This window comes from Drosophila arizonae, chromosome 2 (genome assembly GCF_054131065.1).
Source record: "Drosophila arizonae isolate 15081-1271.41 chromosome 2, UAZ_ARI_1.0, whole genome shotgun sequence".
Classification (NCBI taxonomy): Eukaryota; Metazoa; Arthropoda; class Insecta; order Diptera; family Drosophilidae; genus Drosophila; species Drosophila arizonae.
The window spans coordinates 16,688,410-16,708,185 of NC_142922.1; the positions used below are offsets into that span (position 1 = coordinate 16,688,410).

The 19,776-nt window shown below is 41.1% G+C and overlaps 1 protein-coding gene across 5 annotated transcripts in view; it reads left to right on the plus strand.

The window, feature by feature from the left end:
- The window catches only part of plh (pasang lhamu), a 69,916-nt gene that overhangs the window by 48,992 nt on the left and 1,148 nt on the right, over positions 1-19,776 (plus strand). For 3 of the 5 annotated variants that reach the window (XM_089462156.1, XM_089462159.1, XM_089462158.1), the window contains exons 2-3: positions 17,513-17,723; positions 17,853-18,060. In XM_089462156.1, coding sequence (XP_089318282.1) covers positions 17,572-17,723; positions 17,853-18,060 — 360 coding nt within the window. In that variant the 5' untranslated portion in view covers positions 17,513-17,571. Of the gene's footprint in view, positions 1-93; positions 297-17,512; positions 17,724-17,852; positions 18,061-19,776 lie in introns of those variants that run through there. The other 2 variants (XM_018000309.2, XM_089462157.1) reach the window with 2 other exon arrangements.

Below are 19,776 nucleotides of genomic sequence, written 5' to 3' on the forward strand. Positions count from 1 at the left end.
AGAGAGGCACTCAGCTAGCGATGCTCATAATGATCTTAGGCGCATCGCTTCATATCTACCTCTCTCCGATACCTGCATTTCTTTCGCCTCGTGCGCTGTCATTGACATTGGGATGCAGAATTCGCGAGCTTTGCAAATTAGTTTTTCGTTTTTGTTTGGGCCAAACGCGTCGCGAATTCGCGCAAATTGGCGCATTATAATTTTATTGCAACTATCTTCGATTGAATTAATAGGGTAATTACGTGCACCTATAGACATGTGTGTGGTTATATACCCTATATATGCTCAAGGATTGCGTAAGCAAAGCCAATGTGCAAAAGTCGAGCGTCAAATTGTTAATTGTTAAATACAATGTTCTTTAGTGATGTGAATTGCTATGTGAATTGCAATTGCTAATTACCAGACGATTATTTATAACTGTGTGCCAGTGTGTGTGTGTGTATGTGTGTTTGTGTGTGTGTGTGTGTGTTTTAAAGTTCAAATGTGCGTTTGTCGGAAGTAGTTTATTCATTAAAAGGTGTCTATAAATAAAGTCGACATTCGCAACGACAACGACAACGACAACCACAACGACGTCGACGTCGACGTCAGCGTGAGCAGCCAAGGCGGCGTATACGTAATACCCTGATAGCGGCAACCCCTCGTGTTTGCCTAACTGCAACTGTTCAGGTTTATGCATACATAAGCACACCTTTTGCTTTATAATTCTCAGCGCAAGTGGGTCATGCAAATGGGCAATTGCCGATTGCCAACTGAGTGGGCATGCGGCTGCAAAGGAGGTGGGTCTGAGCAAGGGAGGTGGTGCGGGGGGACGGGGGGTCTGCAATGGGTTGCATGCCAAGATTGCGAAACGAGAGAAGCCTTGCTCCACTTACGGCCCAAATGGGCGGCAATGCCAATCGTCAGCAGCTAAATGCCTTCCGCAAATCTCGCCCAGCGTTGGCCCGAATGGCAAACACCCTCGAGCAATGCCCAAGCTGAAATAGTTCTGAGATCAATTTCGTAATGTCACTCAGATAAAACGGCAAAAAGTGTTACTCACAGCAGTTAAACAAGCAAGCAACACATTTTCAAGACTTTGAGCTTGATTGAGTAGCTCTAGCACGCCTTTCAACAATTTATAATATTTTAACAGGGATTGTGTGATCATTCTGATATAAATTTCAACTTAGTCATGTCAAAACTTTCACGCAGTGCACACGTTTTCAACAGAATATCAGTTTGATATCGGGAATATTTCTGTATATTATTGATATTTATAGCGCTGCCCGTGTAACACTTTAATTATGGCTAGATTAATTGTATGATGTGAAATTGATTACCTGAATCACTCGATCAATTCTCAACAGCTCAATGCACAATATCAATTAATGAAATTGGTTTTGCCAACGTGGAATCACTTTATAATACATATACATACATACATATATGAAATTCACAGAAAAAAAAAAGAATTAGAAACAGGTTCTAATATCGGGAACACACGATTGCCAGAATTTTTACGTTGGCCCCAAAGGGCAGTCACATTAGCATTAACATTAATCATGGCAACGTTTGCCATGCAATTAACCAAATGAAGCCTGCCTGCATTTAAGTGCTGACAATGGCAACAGTCCAGCAACAGCAACAGCAACAACAACAGCAACAGTAACAACAACAACAATGCTGCTCGAGCTGAGAAACTTGACGAAATCATTAGGCTAATGTGGTCGATAAGTGACTGCCCCACGGCCAGCCAAGGGATGGGAGCGTGCGCGGAGTAGGTCCAGCGGAAATGGTCTACCTACATTTGAGGGGCAGAGAGGGAAGTCTAATGCGCATTTAATACGCCTGTGAAACAAAGCAACAGAGCTCAATGGGCGCTTCATACGCCATGCGTAAATAAAAAATGAATTACAATTAGAATTCAATTTTCAATTAATAATGAGCGTGAACTATTGAGCCTCATTTATCAGCCATCAGTAAAATTATTGGGTACATAATTGCCAAAAACAGACTACACACACATATAATGGCAATGGAAAGTCATATGAGATTTATCAGTTAAATCTACAAATTATTCTGAATACACTAGATACAAGGTAAAGATATATCGATAGAACGCTTTCATCTTGGACTTTGTTGTCGCAGTGCAATGAACAGACAATGCATCATGCGAGTGCGCACAATCGCTTAAGAAAATTAATTTCCGATTATTCAGTTATATACACGCATTATGCATATGTGTGTATATGTATAGTCAAACGATAGACAGCCATATCGGAGGCCACAATTCAATCAGTCAACTGTCAAGTGGGGGTCGACCCGGTCGTGGCCTTTTATAAACCAAATATACATATATATGTATACATACATGATGCACATAGGTATGTGTGTGCATGCTATAATTGAAAATGCACTTAAATGGCAAAAAGCTGAAATGGCAAAAGAGTATAGACATCGCGAAATTATAAATATTAAACAGAATTGTTTACTTTTACGCAATGGCAAAAATATTTTCAGCACAAGCACAAATATAGCGCATACGCCGCATTGTCCGCATAAAAGCGAAATCGAAATGCAAGAGACAGCACATAAATAATACAAAAGTAAAAAAAAAAAGAAATATATTTTTATATATATATATAGTAAATATCTTTGTGCAGTTAGAAAATAGTCATATAGCGCATAGGCCTCTTACTGCTCTGTAATTTTTGTGCTTGGGGCAGGCAGTAGCCTCAGCAGATCCACGCCCCCATTCGCCCAGTTACCCCCAATCACGTGCTGGCAGCATGATTTATTTCGTCAATTTATGTTGAAAGTGTAAAACGATTTTCTACCGTGGCAAATGAAAAATTATGATGCACATATGTATGTCTGTGGCGTATCTGAAATATTTGACTATGTGACTCATTGATTGACTGACTGATTGACGGGCTGACTGACTGACTGCCTGCTACCCTCTGGCAAACATTCTGTTGATATTTTGCAATATCGCAAGGGGAAATTACGTTTAAATTGAATTGTAAGCCATATAAAATGATGATTTCGAATGCGATTTATTGCCATAGCAATGTGTGTGTAGGTGTATGTGTGTGTATTGGTACAATTGCTAATGGCATACAACTGTTTCGCTACGGGCTGGCATAAGGAAAAGCCTTGTCCATTCAGAGCTAGACAAAAATGAGGAAATTGCTATCGATGACAGCACATGATTTCGCTCAGTGTATAAACAATATATGCACAGAGTAGGTTTAATGAACACATTATATATGGCCGTTTAGAATTGTTATTTAAATATTTAATTTTGTTATTGTTTCAATTGTTAAATGTAATGTGTTGTTGACTTCAGGGACCAATGAACTCGTCATTAATTTTAGTTGCATAAATAACGGAATTCCAATTTGCATCTTATTTCATTTGGCCGTGTGTTGATTTGTTTTTCATTCGCAATAAATGCAAATGTATTTATTACTCACCCACTCGCACACAGAGTCGCGAATAAAATGAAATTTTAATTTATTTAGCATATGGCGAAATTACACAAAAGCCGAAAAAACCAAATATTTGAAATGTAAAAAAAAAGAAAAAAGCGAAACAGCAAAAAAAAAGCAACAACAAAAAAAAAAAAAACTAAATAAATAAATTCTCGTATTTGTTTTTGAACATTTTTGCTATCTGCCAATGTAGTGAAAACCCACATTTCTATTTAATCTGATTGTTCCGATGCGGGAGTCGCACAGAGATCTGGGCAGCTGAAACCACAAAGCGCCAACTAATTAAATGAATCGACAACAAATGCGAAATGCAAACGAACAAAAAACCATGAGTAAATGCTAAAATGTTGAAATGGAAAAATGCTAAAATGGTAAAGTGGCAAAGAGCTAACCAGAAAGCCGCAAACCTTGCTCCGAATCAAAATGAAAATGCTGGAAATATTTGATTTTCGATTATACCTGCGGCGAGTCAATTAAAATTAACAAACGCATAATTATTTATATGCAATTAAAGTTGCAAATAAAAATATTTTTATTTTAATTTATTTATTTGTGAACTGTTCAGCATTTTGGTTTTGAGTTTTGTTTAGACAAGCGTTTCGTGTTCTTTATTTTTACCTAATATTCGCCCGATATGCAAGTTATGCAAATGCCAGGCAAGCATATGTATCTGTAGCTGTATCAGTGTCCGTATCTGTGAGATATCAGATACTAGATACCAGATACGACAGACCCAAGCCAAAAGCAACTTTATCGCATATGTGCATTTTTCTTAGCTCACGACGTGGACGACGCCGACGCCGACGCCGACGCCGACGCCAACGATAAATGCAAATCTTGACAGTTTTCTTTAAATATTTTTATTTATTTTTTGGCTACAGCTTTTTAGCACAGCCAACAACAACAAGCACAAGTGTCACCACAACAACAACAATAACAACCACAACAATAAGACTGCAAGCGAAGTCGGTTCGCATCAATTCTTGGCTTTATTTTGTCATTGTCTGTCGACGTTATTGGAAAAGCACGTTTCGCATCTTGTGCATATCCGTTCGCAGCAACAGCAGCAGCATAAGTTGCTGCAACCTACACTTGGCGAAAAAGACGTGTCAATAAAACTGCAAGCCTACTAGGAATTCACCTTAAGCTGAGAGGCCTTAAATATGTGATGTTCAATACAAATGCTTCATTTCTCTCTACTGTATTTTATCTCTTAATGAAAGTCCTCTTTAGGAAACAACACCTTAAATATATTTATTACAATTATGATTTCCTAAGCAACTTTTCATTTTTTTTACTAATTATCACTTATAAGTTAAAGAGTTAGACTTATCGACTTACAGTGACGGGAATTTGAAGGAAGTGCGCTAAGCTTGAGGTTCTATTAGTTTCTATTAGCTGTCTTTATTTGCTATTATATCTATTGCTATAATAAGTTAAGTTTGCTATTAAGTTTGTTGGAGTTGATTTTTAATATTTAAATAAAACTAAATTAAAAACTTTTAATTGAATCGAAAGAAATGTCCTATACATATTCACACGAGTATTTCTGTTCAATATTCTCAGCCGTTTAGAGCAATATGAAATTAGGTTGTCTTTAATAAGAAAATATAGGTTTCATATAAATTGAAGATCATAGGGAAGGAATTCCGAATCTAACTTATACCGAATTAAACTCAATTTGAGATTTTTTATATTATCACCCCATTTAAATTTGGATTTCTGTAAAGTTTCTCTACCCAGCTCATATAGCGACTGTTTTGTTTGAGTGTAGTCGATAGTCGATACACATGTGCCACATGCACACACACACGCACACATACATAAGCGAGTAAATATACAGCTGTAACTGGGTCTCTTTAGAGCGCCGCTTAGTCATTGGCGAGACAAGACTCTCGCCTAACAGAGCAACGGCGACAACATTCACAGGCCCAGCAACAGCATTCGATAGCCGCTGGCCAAATGCTTTGAAAGTACGCACTTATCTATGGGCTGTCTTCAAAAGAAGAACACGTTTCCCAGTGCCCAGTGGCGAGTGGCCAGTGCATTGAGCCTTGGCCCAAAGCAGTAAATGCGCTAAGCTAAAATATGTGTCGATGGCCCATAAAGAAAAGAAGCGCACAAATTGCAGGCAAACCACCTACGCCATAAATTAGTTTAATTGCCGTAACCGCAATTGTTTAATGCGAAATGCGAAATGCTTATTAATCTGGTATTTGCAATATTTCACAAACGATTACCGTCTACCCCTCAGCTTATGTATTATGAATTTGTTAGCAGTAGCAATGCGGGTTTTTCACTCTCATCTGGGACTTGGAATTCACTTGGTTGGGTTTTACGGGCGACCGGCTAGCGTGGCGACTCAGAGCCGAAGGTTGCACAATCCCGATTCCAGTATCGGCGAACGCGTTCCTCATGCATAATTCATTTTGGCTGGCGTTTAATAAGAAAACCAATTAATTAAACGCTCAACAACAAGCGTCACGACTAAAAGCTTAGAAATTACTTAATAAATTACTTTCATTAAAGCCACAAAGGAAAAGTTGAGCCACCCCCATACGCCACACGTCCCCACACCCCGCCGCAACAGCCGAGCTAACGGGATGACACAGACGGGCGTTGATTTATATTAATCGACCCGCTTCCACAGCTCAAAGCATTATTTATTTTTCAAATATGTATAAAACAATGCAAAAGACGCCAAGAAATTACTTTGTGACTGCGACTGTGACTGTGTGTATATGTGTGTGTGTGTGTGAGTGTTTGTATGTGTCAAGTGATAAACTTAATGAAAATAACACTGATTCAATGTGAATTGGGAGTGGTATATGCACGTATATCTATATATATCAATATATACTATGAATGTTTATATATAGATCGATTGTCTGCAATCAATTTGAGCAATCTGCGCTAATTACACCCGGCTTATACAACATTGTTGTAAATAAATTAAGAGAGCGTGACGATATTTCAATATTTGTATTGTAAACATTTTGCTTTTTACATTTTGCTGGCTAAATCAGTTGGATCTTAGCCGATTTGGATACTAAAAGTAACTTTAAAACTAATTCTTAATCAATTTTTAAGGATTTTTATAATAGAAAATTTTACTCATGTGCCTCTGCCATATTCGAAAGAAATTATTTAATATCCATTGTAGGCATACTGATACATAGGGTATCTCCAAGTCAGTCACTTGTGATTTTCATCCGATTTTTTATTCAAATTGCGCACACAACAAAGCAAACGGAACGGAACCAGCATGCCCCACATGATTTATTTGCCAAAAAAGATTAATTCTGCTTAAGTAGCTGCGACAAGAACACACATTTTGTGTGTGTGATTGTGTGTGTGTCTGAATGGGTCAAAAAACAGCAGTCACAATCAGCTGTCCCATTTCGCAAGTCCCTGCCGGGCTGAGGCTGTCTAAGAGAACGCTGACTACAAATTGCAGTTGCCAGATCCGCAAAGTAAGAAGAAATTGCCTCATGATTACGTTGACGTTCGTTCCACAGTCCGGCTGTCCTTTGCTGTCCATCCGCGCCGGCTGCCCTCCCGCCACCCGCCACCCGCCGGCTGTCCGTCACGTCCATGTCGACTGGCTGTCTCAGTGGGTCTCTGTGGAAATAAAAAGTTTCCACATTTCTTGCGCTATAAGCACGTGCTCTACTATAGCGAATGCTTGCCAAATTTTACGTTTGCCTTTGCCGCCAACAGTCCGTCCGTCTATCCGTCCGTCTGTCCGTCTAGCTGTCTGTCCGTCTCTCAGTCTTTCAGTTTCTATGTACTTATCTGCACTGAGACTGCCTTTCGAAATTCACTTCATGTTAATTTTCTTTTCTTTGATTTTGCGTTTGCCACTCGTGCCTCATGCCTCTTGCCTCTTGCCTCCTGCTGCTCACCGCTTGCCACTTGGCACTGTTCATGTAATTCTTGCGCTGCACGCCCGAAATGCTTTCGAAATGAGGTTAAGCTGCCACAATCTTGAATGCCCAGGACAACAGTTGAGCATATTAGAATGCCATCAGGCATGGCTAGCGCATGAATGAATCACAAAGAGATGCAGAAAGACAAGTTCTAGAGCTAAATACAAAACTAAACCCAGCTATTTTGTTGAATTACCCAAGTGGGGCATTAGCAGAGAATATTTCAGTGAAGTTCGTGATCCAAATTGCAAACCCAAGTCAAACTAATATTCACAATGGCCAGAGCGAATTTCCGATTTGTTTACTTCGTACTCACCAAAAAGCAATTAAAATTGTGCTTATATTCTTTATTGAATGAATGACTCTCAATTTGGCCCAGTTTGTAATCGCTGCAGCAAAACTAAAGCTCATGATAAGCTGCTCGTGATGGGCGGCCCTCACACAGCCAAATGGCCATCGAGAAAATATGAAAACAAGCTCATGTAACTGCGCTCTCATAAATGCAATGACTGGCCATATAATTTAACACACGGCACGCAGTCCCAGGCCAGACTGCCCCCTTCCGAGGGGCAGCGAGAGGGTCGTGAGCCGACCCCGACACCCGTGCGCCGAGACCCCAAAGCAGGCCACACTACACAAGCCATAAATGTAATTACGGGCACGGCACGGACGGACGGCGGTACGGACGGCACGCTGAGGAGCAGGCGAAATGATAATGACTACACCTCGAATGGTATCAAGAAAAAAGCAATAAACCAAATTGAAAAATGAATGAAGAGAGCCTAAGGTTTCCAAAAAAATCAAAATAGAATGAAACAAGCTAACGATGACGTACCAAAAAAATAAAAATGAAAGAAAAAAACTAAATCAGACAAACAACCAAATTAAGAGAACACAGCAAAAAAAAAAAAAAAAAGGGAGGAAAATAAAATATAATGCGAGTTTAAGTGCATGAAATTACGAGCGGGATTCGAACTCGTTTCGTCAGAGGTTTCAGACAGCGAAGAGGATGAGGAGGAGCGGCTGGACTTTTAGCGTTCTGCACCCCTTTTCCCTTTGGCTAACAGCAACTGATAAAGCAAGGGGTCGAGGCATAGAAACTGTTGGCTCTGCTGTTCAACCTAATGGGATATAGACGCGAGCACTGTAAATAATTGCGGAAGTTCGTTTGAGCCACACTCACAGACCACGGACCACGGACCACGGGCCATGGAGAGGGTTCGAATGATTCGAATCGTTTCAGCGTTTGCTTATCTTGTACATAATTGTTGATTTAGTGTGTGCTCAACATTTATTTCTGTGCGACTTTTGGCCAGTGCGGCAAGGGCCGGGTGCAGCGAGTGGCGGGGGGAGTGGGGGCTGTGGAGAGGTTTATTTGCCTGCCGCCTGGTTCATTGTTCGCTCATTGATACCGTTCCGTTGTAGCCGGCGCGTGACAAATGACTTTGACGTTGCATTTTCGTATGTGGCATGTGTCAATGGGCTCCGTGCCTCGAGCCTGCGTCCCACTACCCAACGTTGCCAGCCATCGAAGCAGCGAAACAATCGGCCGCAAACTCAATTGCTGCTGTTTGCCTGCATATCAAATATACATTCGTATATCAGTATATATAAGTCCATACATACATATATTTGTTGTATAATATATGTGTTTGTGTGTGTGTGTGTGTTTGTACATCTACTTGGCATATTTGTTTATTGTATTTATGTGTGCGATGGCCCAGCACTACACTGCGTCCATAATTGACAGTTGTGCCGGCATTTTATTTACTTTTTCACTCTAGCCGAACGGCAAGCACTCTCGCAATGGCGCAGTGCACTGAACCGGGGTCTAAATTTGGGCACAGCTTTTTATTTCGTCTGCTGGGTTCAATGTAACCCCACGGGGCTTCCAACTAACGTGGGCGCTGCCTGCTACACACATGACAAACCTGACAGCGAAAGACAGTCTCACGGAGCGGCGACCTGAAGCTGATGAAGCGATGGGGAACCGTCCACTTTTCGGCTAACATGAAACTACGTGGAGACCTATGGGTTGATAATTGATGGTGCTGCAATGCAAATAAATGTTCCATGTCAATTGGAGAGAGCTTGAGAGGAGTGAGCAGTCAATAGAGAAAGACATTTCTATAGATTGAGAGAGCGAGATTAAGTCAAAGTTCAGCTCTACTTGTAGACTTTATGGAATACATTCTCTTCACCAATGGCGCTTTATAAGAAGGGATAGGATTGTACTAAATTGCAGAGTTTGCTAATTTCTAGCTTCGAACATTTGGCATTCTCTTTGAAAGTCGGTTCCTTAAACTTATGATACAATTAAACATTCAGTAATACCTAACTTAAATTCACGCAATTTGTCAATATGATTTTTGCCAGCAGGCGTCTTAAGAACTTGCCTTTAATCCAATTCACAAAGCTTGCGCTGAAGCACCTAGCAGACTCAACTGATGATCCGATTGCATTTGAAACTAAATTTAAATAGAATTTAGTTAGTTATGCAGCCCAGTTGTCGTATCCTCATCAAATGCAGAATGCGTGCCAATTCTAATGTCAATGCCAGATGAAACTCGAGCAGCGAGGGGCAGCTCTCTCGCTCACTCACTCTTTCTCGCTGCCGTTCTCTCTCTCGCTCAGACTATGGCTGGGGCCCACACACAAAACGTCAATTTGGCTTAACTGACGTTTGGGCCCGCTTCCGCTCAATGCCAAAACTAACTAAACTAAATTGTCCACTTACACACACACACACACACACATACACATGCATACAGAACTCAATGGCACTTGTGTACAGCTAACTGTGAATGCCGCCAAAAAACTGTCATGTGCTGTTTTTGACACTTGTGCGTACCGAGAATTCTGGAATGGTACAATGCAGAACGCTTCTATGTATTTATGCCATCCACTCTCGCATTTTTCTTTGTTTCTAAATTTTGCTCGGCCTGCTGTCCGTCCGTTCGTCCGGCCTGTTTACTTGCCTGCCTGCCTGCCTGCCTGCCAGCCAGTCAGAGTATATTTTCTCTACGTATGTCGCCTCGTTATTCTGGCTGACAATCAAATTCTAACGAAATTGGATTCTCTTGTTTTGTCCTTCGCCCCGGGCACTGTGAGCGCATTTAAGATACAGCCAAAGAATAGCATACAGCAATTATAATAAAATGGAAGCGAAATCAAGCGCAATTGCAATATTTTAGTTGGCAGCGCATGTGTTGCCAACTGCTTTGCCGTTTGGGTTTATTTTGCTGCCTTTCGTACTCGTTTTTTAATGCGAAAATGATTTCATAAATTGTTGAACCGAACTGTGGTACCAGCAGGGCAGACTCTAACCCCTGCCCTCTCCCCTCCTGCTCGTTGCCCTTGGCTGATGTTATTTTAAAACTTTAGCCAACATTATGCCCGGCGGGTGCTGCAGAGGGCGGGGTATTTCATTTCCCTTCTGTTATCACAGCTGTCGGGTGTTTCGACACTTGAAATTGAGCGTGTGTGATGCGAGTTTTCATTTCTGGGCGAAAGGGTCCGGGTAACGGAAAATACACAGGCACAAACAAGCACACACACAAGCTCGCAAATATGTGTATAATATTATATTTATGTACAGTTATATGAGTAGGTGGAAGACAGACAAAATATATTATCACATATGCCGCCACACCGAGGCGAGGGTTAAAAAGTAAGAATTGTTTATGAAATTTCGCACAACAGGAAAACCTTAATTGGCCAGGAGCGCCTAAACCAACACCATGAGCGAGAAAGGGAGAGGGAGAGAGCGAGGTAAAGCCAAGTGGGTCAGAAAACAGAAACAGCAGCTGTTCGCTTAGGCTTGGGGTTCGTTGAATCGAGTCTGTTGATAAGGCCTGCTGCCTGGCACAATGGCCCAACTGATTGCAGTCCTACTCGGGTCTGGGCGAGGGTGAGTCTTATTAATTATGACGGGACATGCATTGATAACGATAATCGAGCCTGGCAGCCAGCCCAGCCCCAGCCTCGGCGCAGCAGGCGGGCCAAGCAACTCACAAAAGAACTGAATGCAGATGAACAGCATTAGATAAGCACGGAAAACCCGCCTGGCCACAACTTTCGAGCTCTTTCCAATAATTGCACTTGATTGAGTGCATTGAGCAGGGCAGGCGACACTCGAGAGGGAAATGCTGTCCGCTTGAGGGATAATTGAAAAGGTTTGCGTCGATGTCAAACGGAAACGAACTTTCGGATAAGTAAATCTGTTCTTTGTCTGCTACAGTTAAGAGCCAACGATAACATTGGTCAAATTAGTTTAAATATTATTATAGGCACACCGAAATTTGGGATTCGATACGGCGACCTTTTCTTCTTGTTATGCCAAGCTGAAAGCAACTTTGCTTGAAGTCAATCTTGCCTTTGTTTATTATCGTTTGTAGTCGGAGATAGTGTTTTGTTAGGCGTGTTGGGAAAACTTGAGAATAATACAATTTAAAAATGCTGTTGGTTAACTATCAACTCAATTTTTAGTGGTAGGTTAACATAGCTATAAAATTAGGATTTTCTATCTACCCAGTGAGCGACCTTTTCCCTGTCGATAATTATGTTTCCTTTAGATAACTCGTCTGCAATCTCATATTTCTCTTATCGAATGAGTAAGCTAGATTTATTTCATAACAATATTATACAGTTTATCCCTGCGAGCTGCATCGAAAAACCTAAAATGCTGGGGGTGCCTGCTGATTCGTTGATATAAAATTAAAATGCCGAAACCCTTACCCAACACACACACACACACACATACAAGTCGGAGCTCGAAGGCGTAACACGCTCAGTGAACCCAGATTGCATGCAACGAATGCTCAATGCCAGAGCTCGTTCCAATTTTTGTACCCCGGGCCTCAGACATGTAAATATCATAAAGTTGTGTACAAATAAATCAAATCATGGTACGGCGGAAAGAACAAACAGCCCGCATCCAACAGCCGACAAATACACATGTTTCAATATGTTTAAAACTAGCACGTAGCTCCGCCCCCAACCCCAAGTCCCCTTTGCTGCCAGCCCCCCGCTGGCGCTGCTATCGTGCAACGAAAAGTTCAATAAACAACAAGAGCCGAAAAAGCCAACTAGAAAATCAAAAAGTCGAAAAAAAAAAAAATGAAGAAAACGAACAAAATATTGTGTATGGCAAAGGTACAAAGAAATCTTCACGGCGAATGCAATCACAATTCACACCTTGAGATACGCGCCCGAGATACAGATACAGATACGAGCGAGCACAGATACAGATGCAGATACTTTTGTAGGCTGCAATTAGCGTCGTCTTCGTTTTTTGCCTTTGATGTGGCACTTGCGACAGCAACAACAAAATTTTGTGTGAAGTTTGAAATTAAATTGAAAACCAATTGAACGAAATAAAACTTGAAAGCGCGTTGGGAAAAAATCAATAAGCACATTTAATAAAATAAACGTTTCGTATTTTTCGTCGTCGTCGTTGTTATTGTTGTAGTTGTTATTTTTTCGGAAAATAGGCTGTAAATTTAATCATAAAAAACCAAAGCAAACTGTAAAAAGAATTAAATTAAATGAAATGTTGCAAGTGCCGTCGACGACCAACAGGAAATACGCGCCACGACGCGCTGGCAAGAGGGCAGGACGGGGACGAGCGGGGGCCTATGCGGCAGCCAGTGAAGCGCCCCCGAGGCACAGCGCAATAAAATAATGAAACATGAAAGGAGAAGAGAAAAACCCGAACGACTCAAAATCGAATTTTGTATACACTGCATAATAATTATTAAATAACTATCTTATATTCACATCAAATTAGATTCTTAGATTCTTAAGCTATAAAAATGCTTAAAAATACTTTAAAGAGCAATTTAATTTATGATCATAAAGTAAGCTTGAAATGGAAATATGCCTGTCACAACTAATGAAGTCTTGTGTTACGAAATTGTTGACTTTCAAAAATAATAATTCTTGGAATAAATATAGCATTCTCTTTGTCAGAAATAACAATGGAAAGCCAAGCGTTTATTATTCTTTTCATTGCAGTGTAGCTGCTCGAGAAGCGCTTTTATATCTACGAAAAGTTGAATTTGAATTTGAATCGAACAGCAGAAACGAGTTGCATGTGATGGGAAATAGATTAAATGCGCAGGGTATTGACGGCACTTGGTCTCTTCGTGTGGAGCAGGGAGCTTTGGATGGCTGCCTGCTGAAGTCGAACAACAGCTGCTAGTGCTGGCGTCTGGCGTCGGCAGCGCAGTCGACGTCTGGGCAACATCAAAAGCCCGTTCGAGTGGCGGCTGCCACTTTTCAAGAGTGCGAAATTAAAACAAAATGTTGCAAGATGCTGCTGCAGGCTCTGACTTGAGCGACGCCTCGCCCGTCACCCCTGTCCCCTCGCCACACTCACGCTCTTTGATTTCATTTAGCTGATAAGCCACAGAGAGGCAGGAATAGAGAGTTGGCCGCGGGCAGGGAGGGGACATTCTCTTATCCACATCATGCGTAAAACGGCGTCAAAATGCAAATGTTGTACAGGAAACTGGCAGGCGGTTCAGATGTTGCATGTTTCCCCTGCCCCCTGCCAGCCCGCACTGCCCGCGGACTCCCTTGAGCCAACATTGATACATCCTTCTGGACACACAGCGTAAATAAATATTTTACTTTTAATTTATGTGCAATGCCTGCTGCAGTTGTTGTTGTTGCTGCTGCTGCTGTTGCTATTGCAGTTGCAGTTGTTGCAGTTGCTGTTGCTGTTGCTGTTGCTGTTGCTGCCAGCGAGCGTGAAAATGATTTTGTTGCACAGTCGCTGAGGGGCGCATTGTAAAATTTATCGTCATGCAAAATGTAAAAGCTGACAGCCAAATAAGTTGCCCAAGCCCCCATTTCGCTAGGAAAGTGCGCGAAATTGGATTTATATACGAGCAAACATATCTACGCATATATACTTCATATTTCAAATTGTTTATGGCTATGCAACAAACCAGATACAAGTTGTGAACATTTTTGAATATTTTATTTCATATATGTTGCAGCGAAAACGGTGTGTAAAGCTTCATATATGTATATATCAAATTAGTATGATTCTGTTTGCGTAGAAAGATTATGCAAAACTAGAGGAAAATATAACAATTTGACTTTAAACAAGAAGAAATGGAATTTAGGGAGATTTAAGCACACAAATATGAATATTGCAGAGTGCTACCTCTTCGTCGACAAATAATTTTAGTAAAGTTCTTCATTCTAACGCTAATTCAGACTTCCCATTTTCTCTCAGTTCTCCCAGTGTTATTTAATTGTCTTAGCACAACAAAAACTTATTAAATATTTTTTTCAAGGTAATTCACAATTGAATGTTGAATTCATTGAAACCCCAAATAGAAAGAAATCCAATACCACTACTATTTTTCTCAGAGTGTAAGCACACACCGCAAAGTAGCCCTTATACCCGTGTATTTATAGTTGATGATCAAGTATTTATAGTGGCTGCTACGTGAGAACTTCAAGAACTTCAAAGGTATCTGATTTAAGTAGAAACTGAGCTGGCGATAATATACATACATATGTATAGCATAAAATCGTGTAGCTTAGACACTTCTTATGGGTGCTCGCCATCTGGTGGCAATTAAATCGTATCAAGTGTCAAGTTCAGTTGCCACACTTTGATTTGCCGCAGTGCCCGCCAAGATGTAGCCGAAGGGCGTGCATGCTCGAGAGGTCGAGAGGACCTCGAATGCCACTTTCATGTGGTCTCCTCGAGCCACTCGTAGAGCTCTAATGAAATCCGCAGCCAATTGCAAATAAATGTCACACATCGAGGCACTCGCACAGCTGACACATTTGACTGTCTCGCTGGGCAAGGGACGGGCAGACAGGCAGACGGGCTGACTCAGTCTGAGGCAGCTTAACGAGCATGGGGCGTGGCAGTGGCAAGGGCAGCGACAGAGGCAGAGGCGGTTCATTGCTCCAGCGAGTAACATATGTCAAGTATTATGGCTTGATGTCTATGTAGTGCACGCTACCGGAATGCCGAAATATTGTATATACGGAGCACAGACAACGACTCTAATTGCAAAGAATGTTTCCATGCCGACAAATGTCGAAATAATGTTTCTAGCCGGAACAACCCGACAGACACAGCTGAACTGAACAGAGCAGAAACAACACGAAAGATTTATCATATTCAGTCGACTGTCATAAAAAGCAATTAGGCTTGAGCGAAAGATACTTACGAACGGCAGCCAGAGTTCCCAAAATCAAAAGTACAATGCAATAAAACACAAACAAGTGTGCAGCACTGCTAAGTGATGGTCACAGGAATACCCTGTAATCTACATAATCCATACGATTATTGAGTCTGAATGGAAAAAACGTAGATTATTATAGAGGCAACTGCGAAAACGTTAATCTCAAATAAAGTCAATTACAGTTACAGTAAAATCCATAGAGATTTGAATTTTAGATTCACATTTTACTTATAGTAGAATTCAACGCTTTAATTTCCTTAACATACAGATATATTTCTTTTATAACATATGCTATATAGTATATCTTCTTCTTCACTAATACTGCCTACCAGAATCATTCTATTAGTATCTACTACTGCTGCTTAATTACTTTTTACATTTTACAGGGTATTTTAGGACCGACTAGAGTGTAATTAAGAGATGTGTGATTTGAAGTATTTGGATTCATTCTTTTTTTGGTTGGCCGCTTAATGAGCCGCAGCGGCAGAGCAAAGGAAAATGGGCCTCGAATTGGGAGTCGGAGTTAAAGTTCTGACTGGGACATTAGGGTGGGGGTAGGAAGTTGAAGAAACAGTTGTTGAAGCGATTAAAGAGCCAAATTCACTGTTGGGGTGGTTGTTGCTGTTGTTATTGTTGTTGTTGTTGCTGTTGCTTTTGTAATTAGTATGCCCGCACACACGCCAGTCAGGCTCCCTTTGAAGGGCACTCACAACAATAGAGCCGGGACAGGCCCTGTTCGGATCTCTCCTGCTTACTCGTTTTTATTCTCCTCCCGTATTCAAACCGCGCTGGTAATTTTAGCTGGTGTGAAAAAGTATACCTCATGGCAAATTGTAGGCTGCCTTCACTAGCTGTTGTTGTTGTCGTTGTTGGCCGTCTGTTGCATATTTTCACAAGTAATTAACATGTACACGTTGTCGCTGCCTGTCCCGTTCAGGTTGCCAGCCTTGTCCTGCCTAGGATGTGAGGCTCTCTCTCCCTCTTTGTGTGCGTGTGTGTGTGTGTGTGTTTATGTGTGTGCCTGTTACTATAACTGCTGAGCAACTGTCCAAACAGGCCGCGTTCCCATTCCGCACTCTCATTCGCCTTTGTTTATCAGACTTTGCCATGCCGGGCCGGGCCATAACAAAATGTTTCCTTAACATTAATTTGCATTATATTTACATTTAAATTTTAAATGAGCTGGCAGCGCTGAAGGTGCAGCTCACTACATAAACAAGCCGTGGTCCCGCGCCGAGAGGTGGCCAATGTCAATGAGAGCTGGCAAATTGTATCCAATTTGCAGCAAGAGGCAAAGCTCCGCAACGAATTGCTAGAAAAGCAATTAAAAAACTTTTCGAAATTCGGGGGGAAACATCAAATGAAACATAATCGAATCAGTCATACGACGTTGTTTACCCCATATAATATAAAATATGCATGGAAATATAGACAGCTGACAAAAACTGAAAGCGATTTTCAGTGCTTGCTCACTTTTGGTACTAATGGAAATCATTCTTATAATTAGTACAGAAAAAGAAAAGGAAATGTCTATATTTATAATTATGTATATGTTTAAGGTACCTGAATTAAATTAATGCAGATTACTCTCTACATTATTTATATAGAATAATCAAGTATTTCTCTGCCTACAAATTTTAGTCTTGGATTAACTTCAAATTTCTGTTTCAAATTTAAATACTTTAAGGAAAAGGCTGCTTCCAACTTAGGGACTGTTACTTCTGTACTTCAAATAAATAAATTAGTGTAAACATTTATTTCTGTCCCTCCCTCTCTCTTGGTATTCCTCTTCACCTTGGCTTAGTTTACCTGCTGGCTTCACAAATTCATTTAATTTATAAGTAGTTCGCCCTTCACCGCAATATTTATCGACAAGCAATTTCTCTTGCAGGCTACATTTGATAATTTTGCTTTCTTCGAACACTTAAGAGCGGAACGTAAGGCGCGAAAATGTTCCGCAGTTTCATGAATTTAACAAACAAATATAAAATCTTACGAGGCATGATATCATATGGGACCCTGTGGCCGTGCGGCAGCCTCATCGAGCAGACGCTGATCGAGAAACGGACATTCCGCACCTACGACTGGATGAAGTGTCTGAGGTGAGGGCAACAGCCAAATATTGTCCAGCAGCTGCTCTGGCTGATAATTGGCATCGATTACTCTGTGGTGTTGGTGTCTCCTTTTCTTTTTCCTCTTCACTTTTTTGTGTGGTTATTTTATTATTGCAGATTCAGTTTGTTTGGCTTCTTCTTTATGGGACCGACCATATATGTTTGGATAAGACTGGCCACCGTCATGTGGCCCCGCACAGATATTAAGTCATCTCTCTGCAAGGCGATCACCGAGCAGACGGCCTACGATCCCATGGCCATTAGCTCCTTTCTCTTCACCATGACTCTGATGGAGGGCAACACATACGAGCAGGCCAAGCAGGAGGTACGTTGAGTGTCTCCATCGATCTCTTTTTCCCTCTCTCTCTCTCTCTCACTCTCTTCCTCTCTCTTTTCTTGTTAATGTCTTTCACTCCCAATTTGATGGGCCACTTCGAGTAATCCAGTTGATCTGATAGCTGGCTCTTGCTCTGTCTCCTCCCCTCTTTCTCTCTTCCTCTTCATCTCGCTGTCTTTCATCTTTTCGTTTTGTAATCGTTATGATTATTGTTATTGCTCTGCAGCGCGCTGATAAAAATTGTGTTTATTGGTCAGTGTTCAATTTGTTATCGTTATTGTAATCGCTATCGCTATCATTAATCGCATTATCGAGGGTATTCAACTCTCTTCTGATATGCATAATCGTAGGTGCATATTGTGTTCCATATATATTCCTGACCAAAGTCTACATTAAATTCAATATAATTAGTCATAGTTCATTGTATGAATAACTTGTTTGTCTTTAAGCCATCTTCAGCAAAGGAATTTAATACAACTAAATTTTAATATATTGAAAGCTGTTATTTAATATAATCTCAGGCCGCTGAATAGCTCTCGATATTTACAAAATCGGTTAAGTTTTTCAATATTTAACTCAGAGAGAAATAATGCGATGGCCATAAACTTTTCGCGTCAATGCACAGCTACAGCTACAGCTACACTCTACAGACGTATTTAGTCTTTATTTCGTATACTTTGTTTGTTTTGTTTTGAAATTCGGGCTTTGGGCATAACAAGCTGTCGCCGTGTACTTTAAGCAACATATGCGTATGTGTGGGTCTTTCGGAAATACATTTTCTCACGACAGTTACACTCGACTGACTGGCCCAGTATCTGGGCCTCCGTTCATGTAGCTGCTGAAGCTGTATCTGTCTGCCAGCATCTGTAACCGTGCATAAATATCACCTGTCTGTCTCGCTGTCTCACTGTCCCGCTGTCTCGCTGTCTGCGCTTGGGTCTGTGTCTCCATCTGTGACTCTGTGCCGAGTTGTCAGCATTGATTTGTTGGCTTGGCGGCCCCAACTTCCCCCAGTCGAGTTACTTCTATATCATTAGAAACCATTTATCTTGATAAATGTAAATGTTTTACCATATATTTATGTCAACCGTGCGTTGTCTCATTTGGCTTGCATGCGTTTTCCCAGATCTGCGACTTTGCGTTCGATTGGCAAACTTTGGCCGAGCGGCAACCGATGAAGATGTTTTTTGCCAAGCAACTCTATAAACAACTCCGTTTGCCATTGGCTATGCCCAGAATAAAGTATAACAAATTTAATTCATCAATTAATTCAGTTGAGGTTCAATAATTGGATCTTTCTCTTTTTTTTTAAGTCTGTATCGTAAATAAGTGCATTAACTTTATTTTTTAAGCCCAATTTGTGCTTAATTAGTAGCTTAACGTAATTAGCCATTCGCGCCGCAATTTATTATACCCTGAACCCATTGAAAATGGGAAATCAGGGTATAATGGTTTTGTTAAAAGTATGTAACAGGCAGAAGGAGGCGTGGCAGACCCCACAAAGTATATATATTCTTGATCAGGGCGACGAGCTGAGTCGATTTGGCCCTGTCCGTCTGTCTGTCCGTCCGTCCGTCCGTCCGTCCGTCCGTCCGTCCGTCCGTCCGTCCGTCCGTCCGTCCGTATGTATGAACGCGTCGATTTCAGAAGATATAAGAGCTAGAGACTTCAAATTTTTTTTAAAATGTCCGTAATTACAGCGCG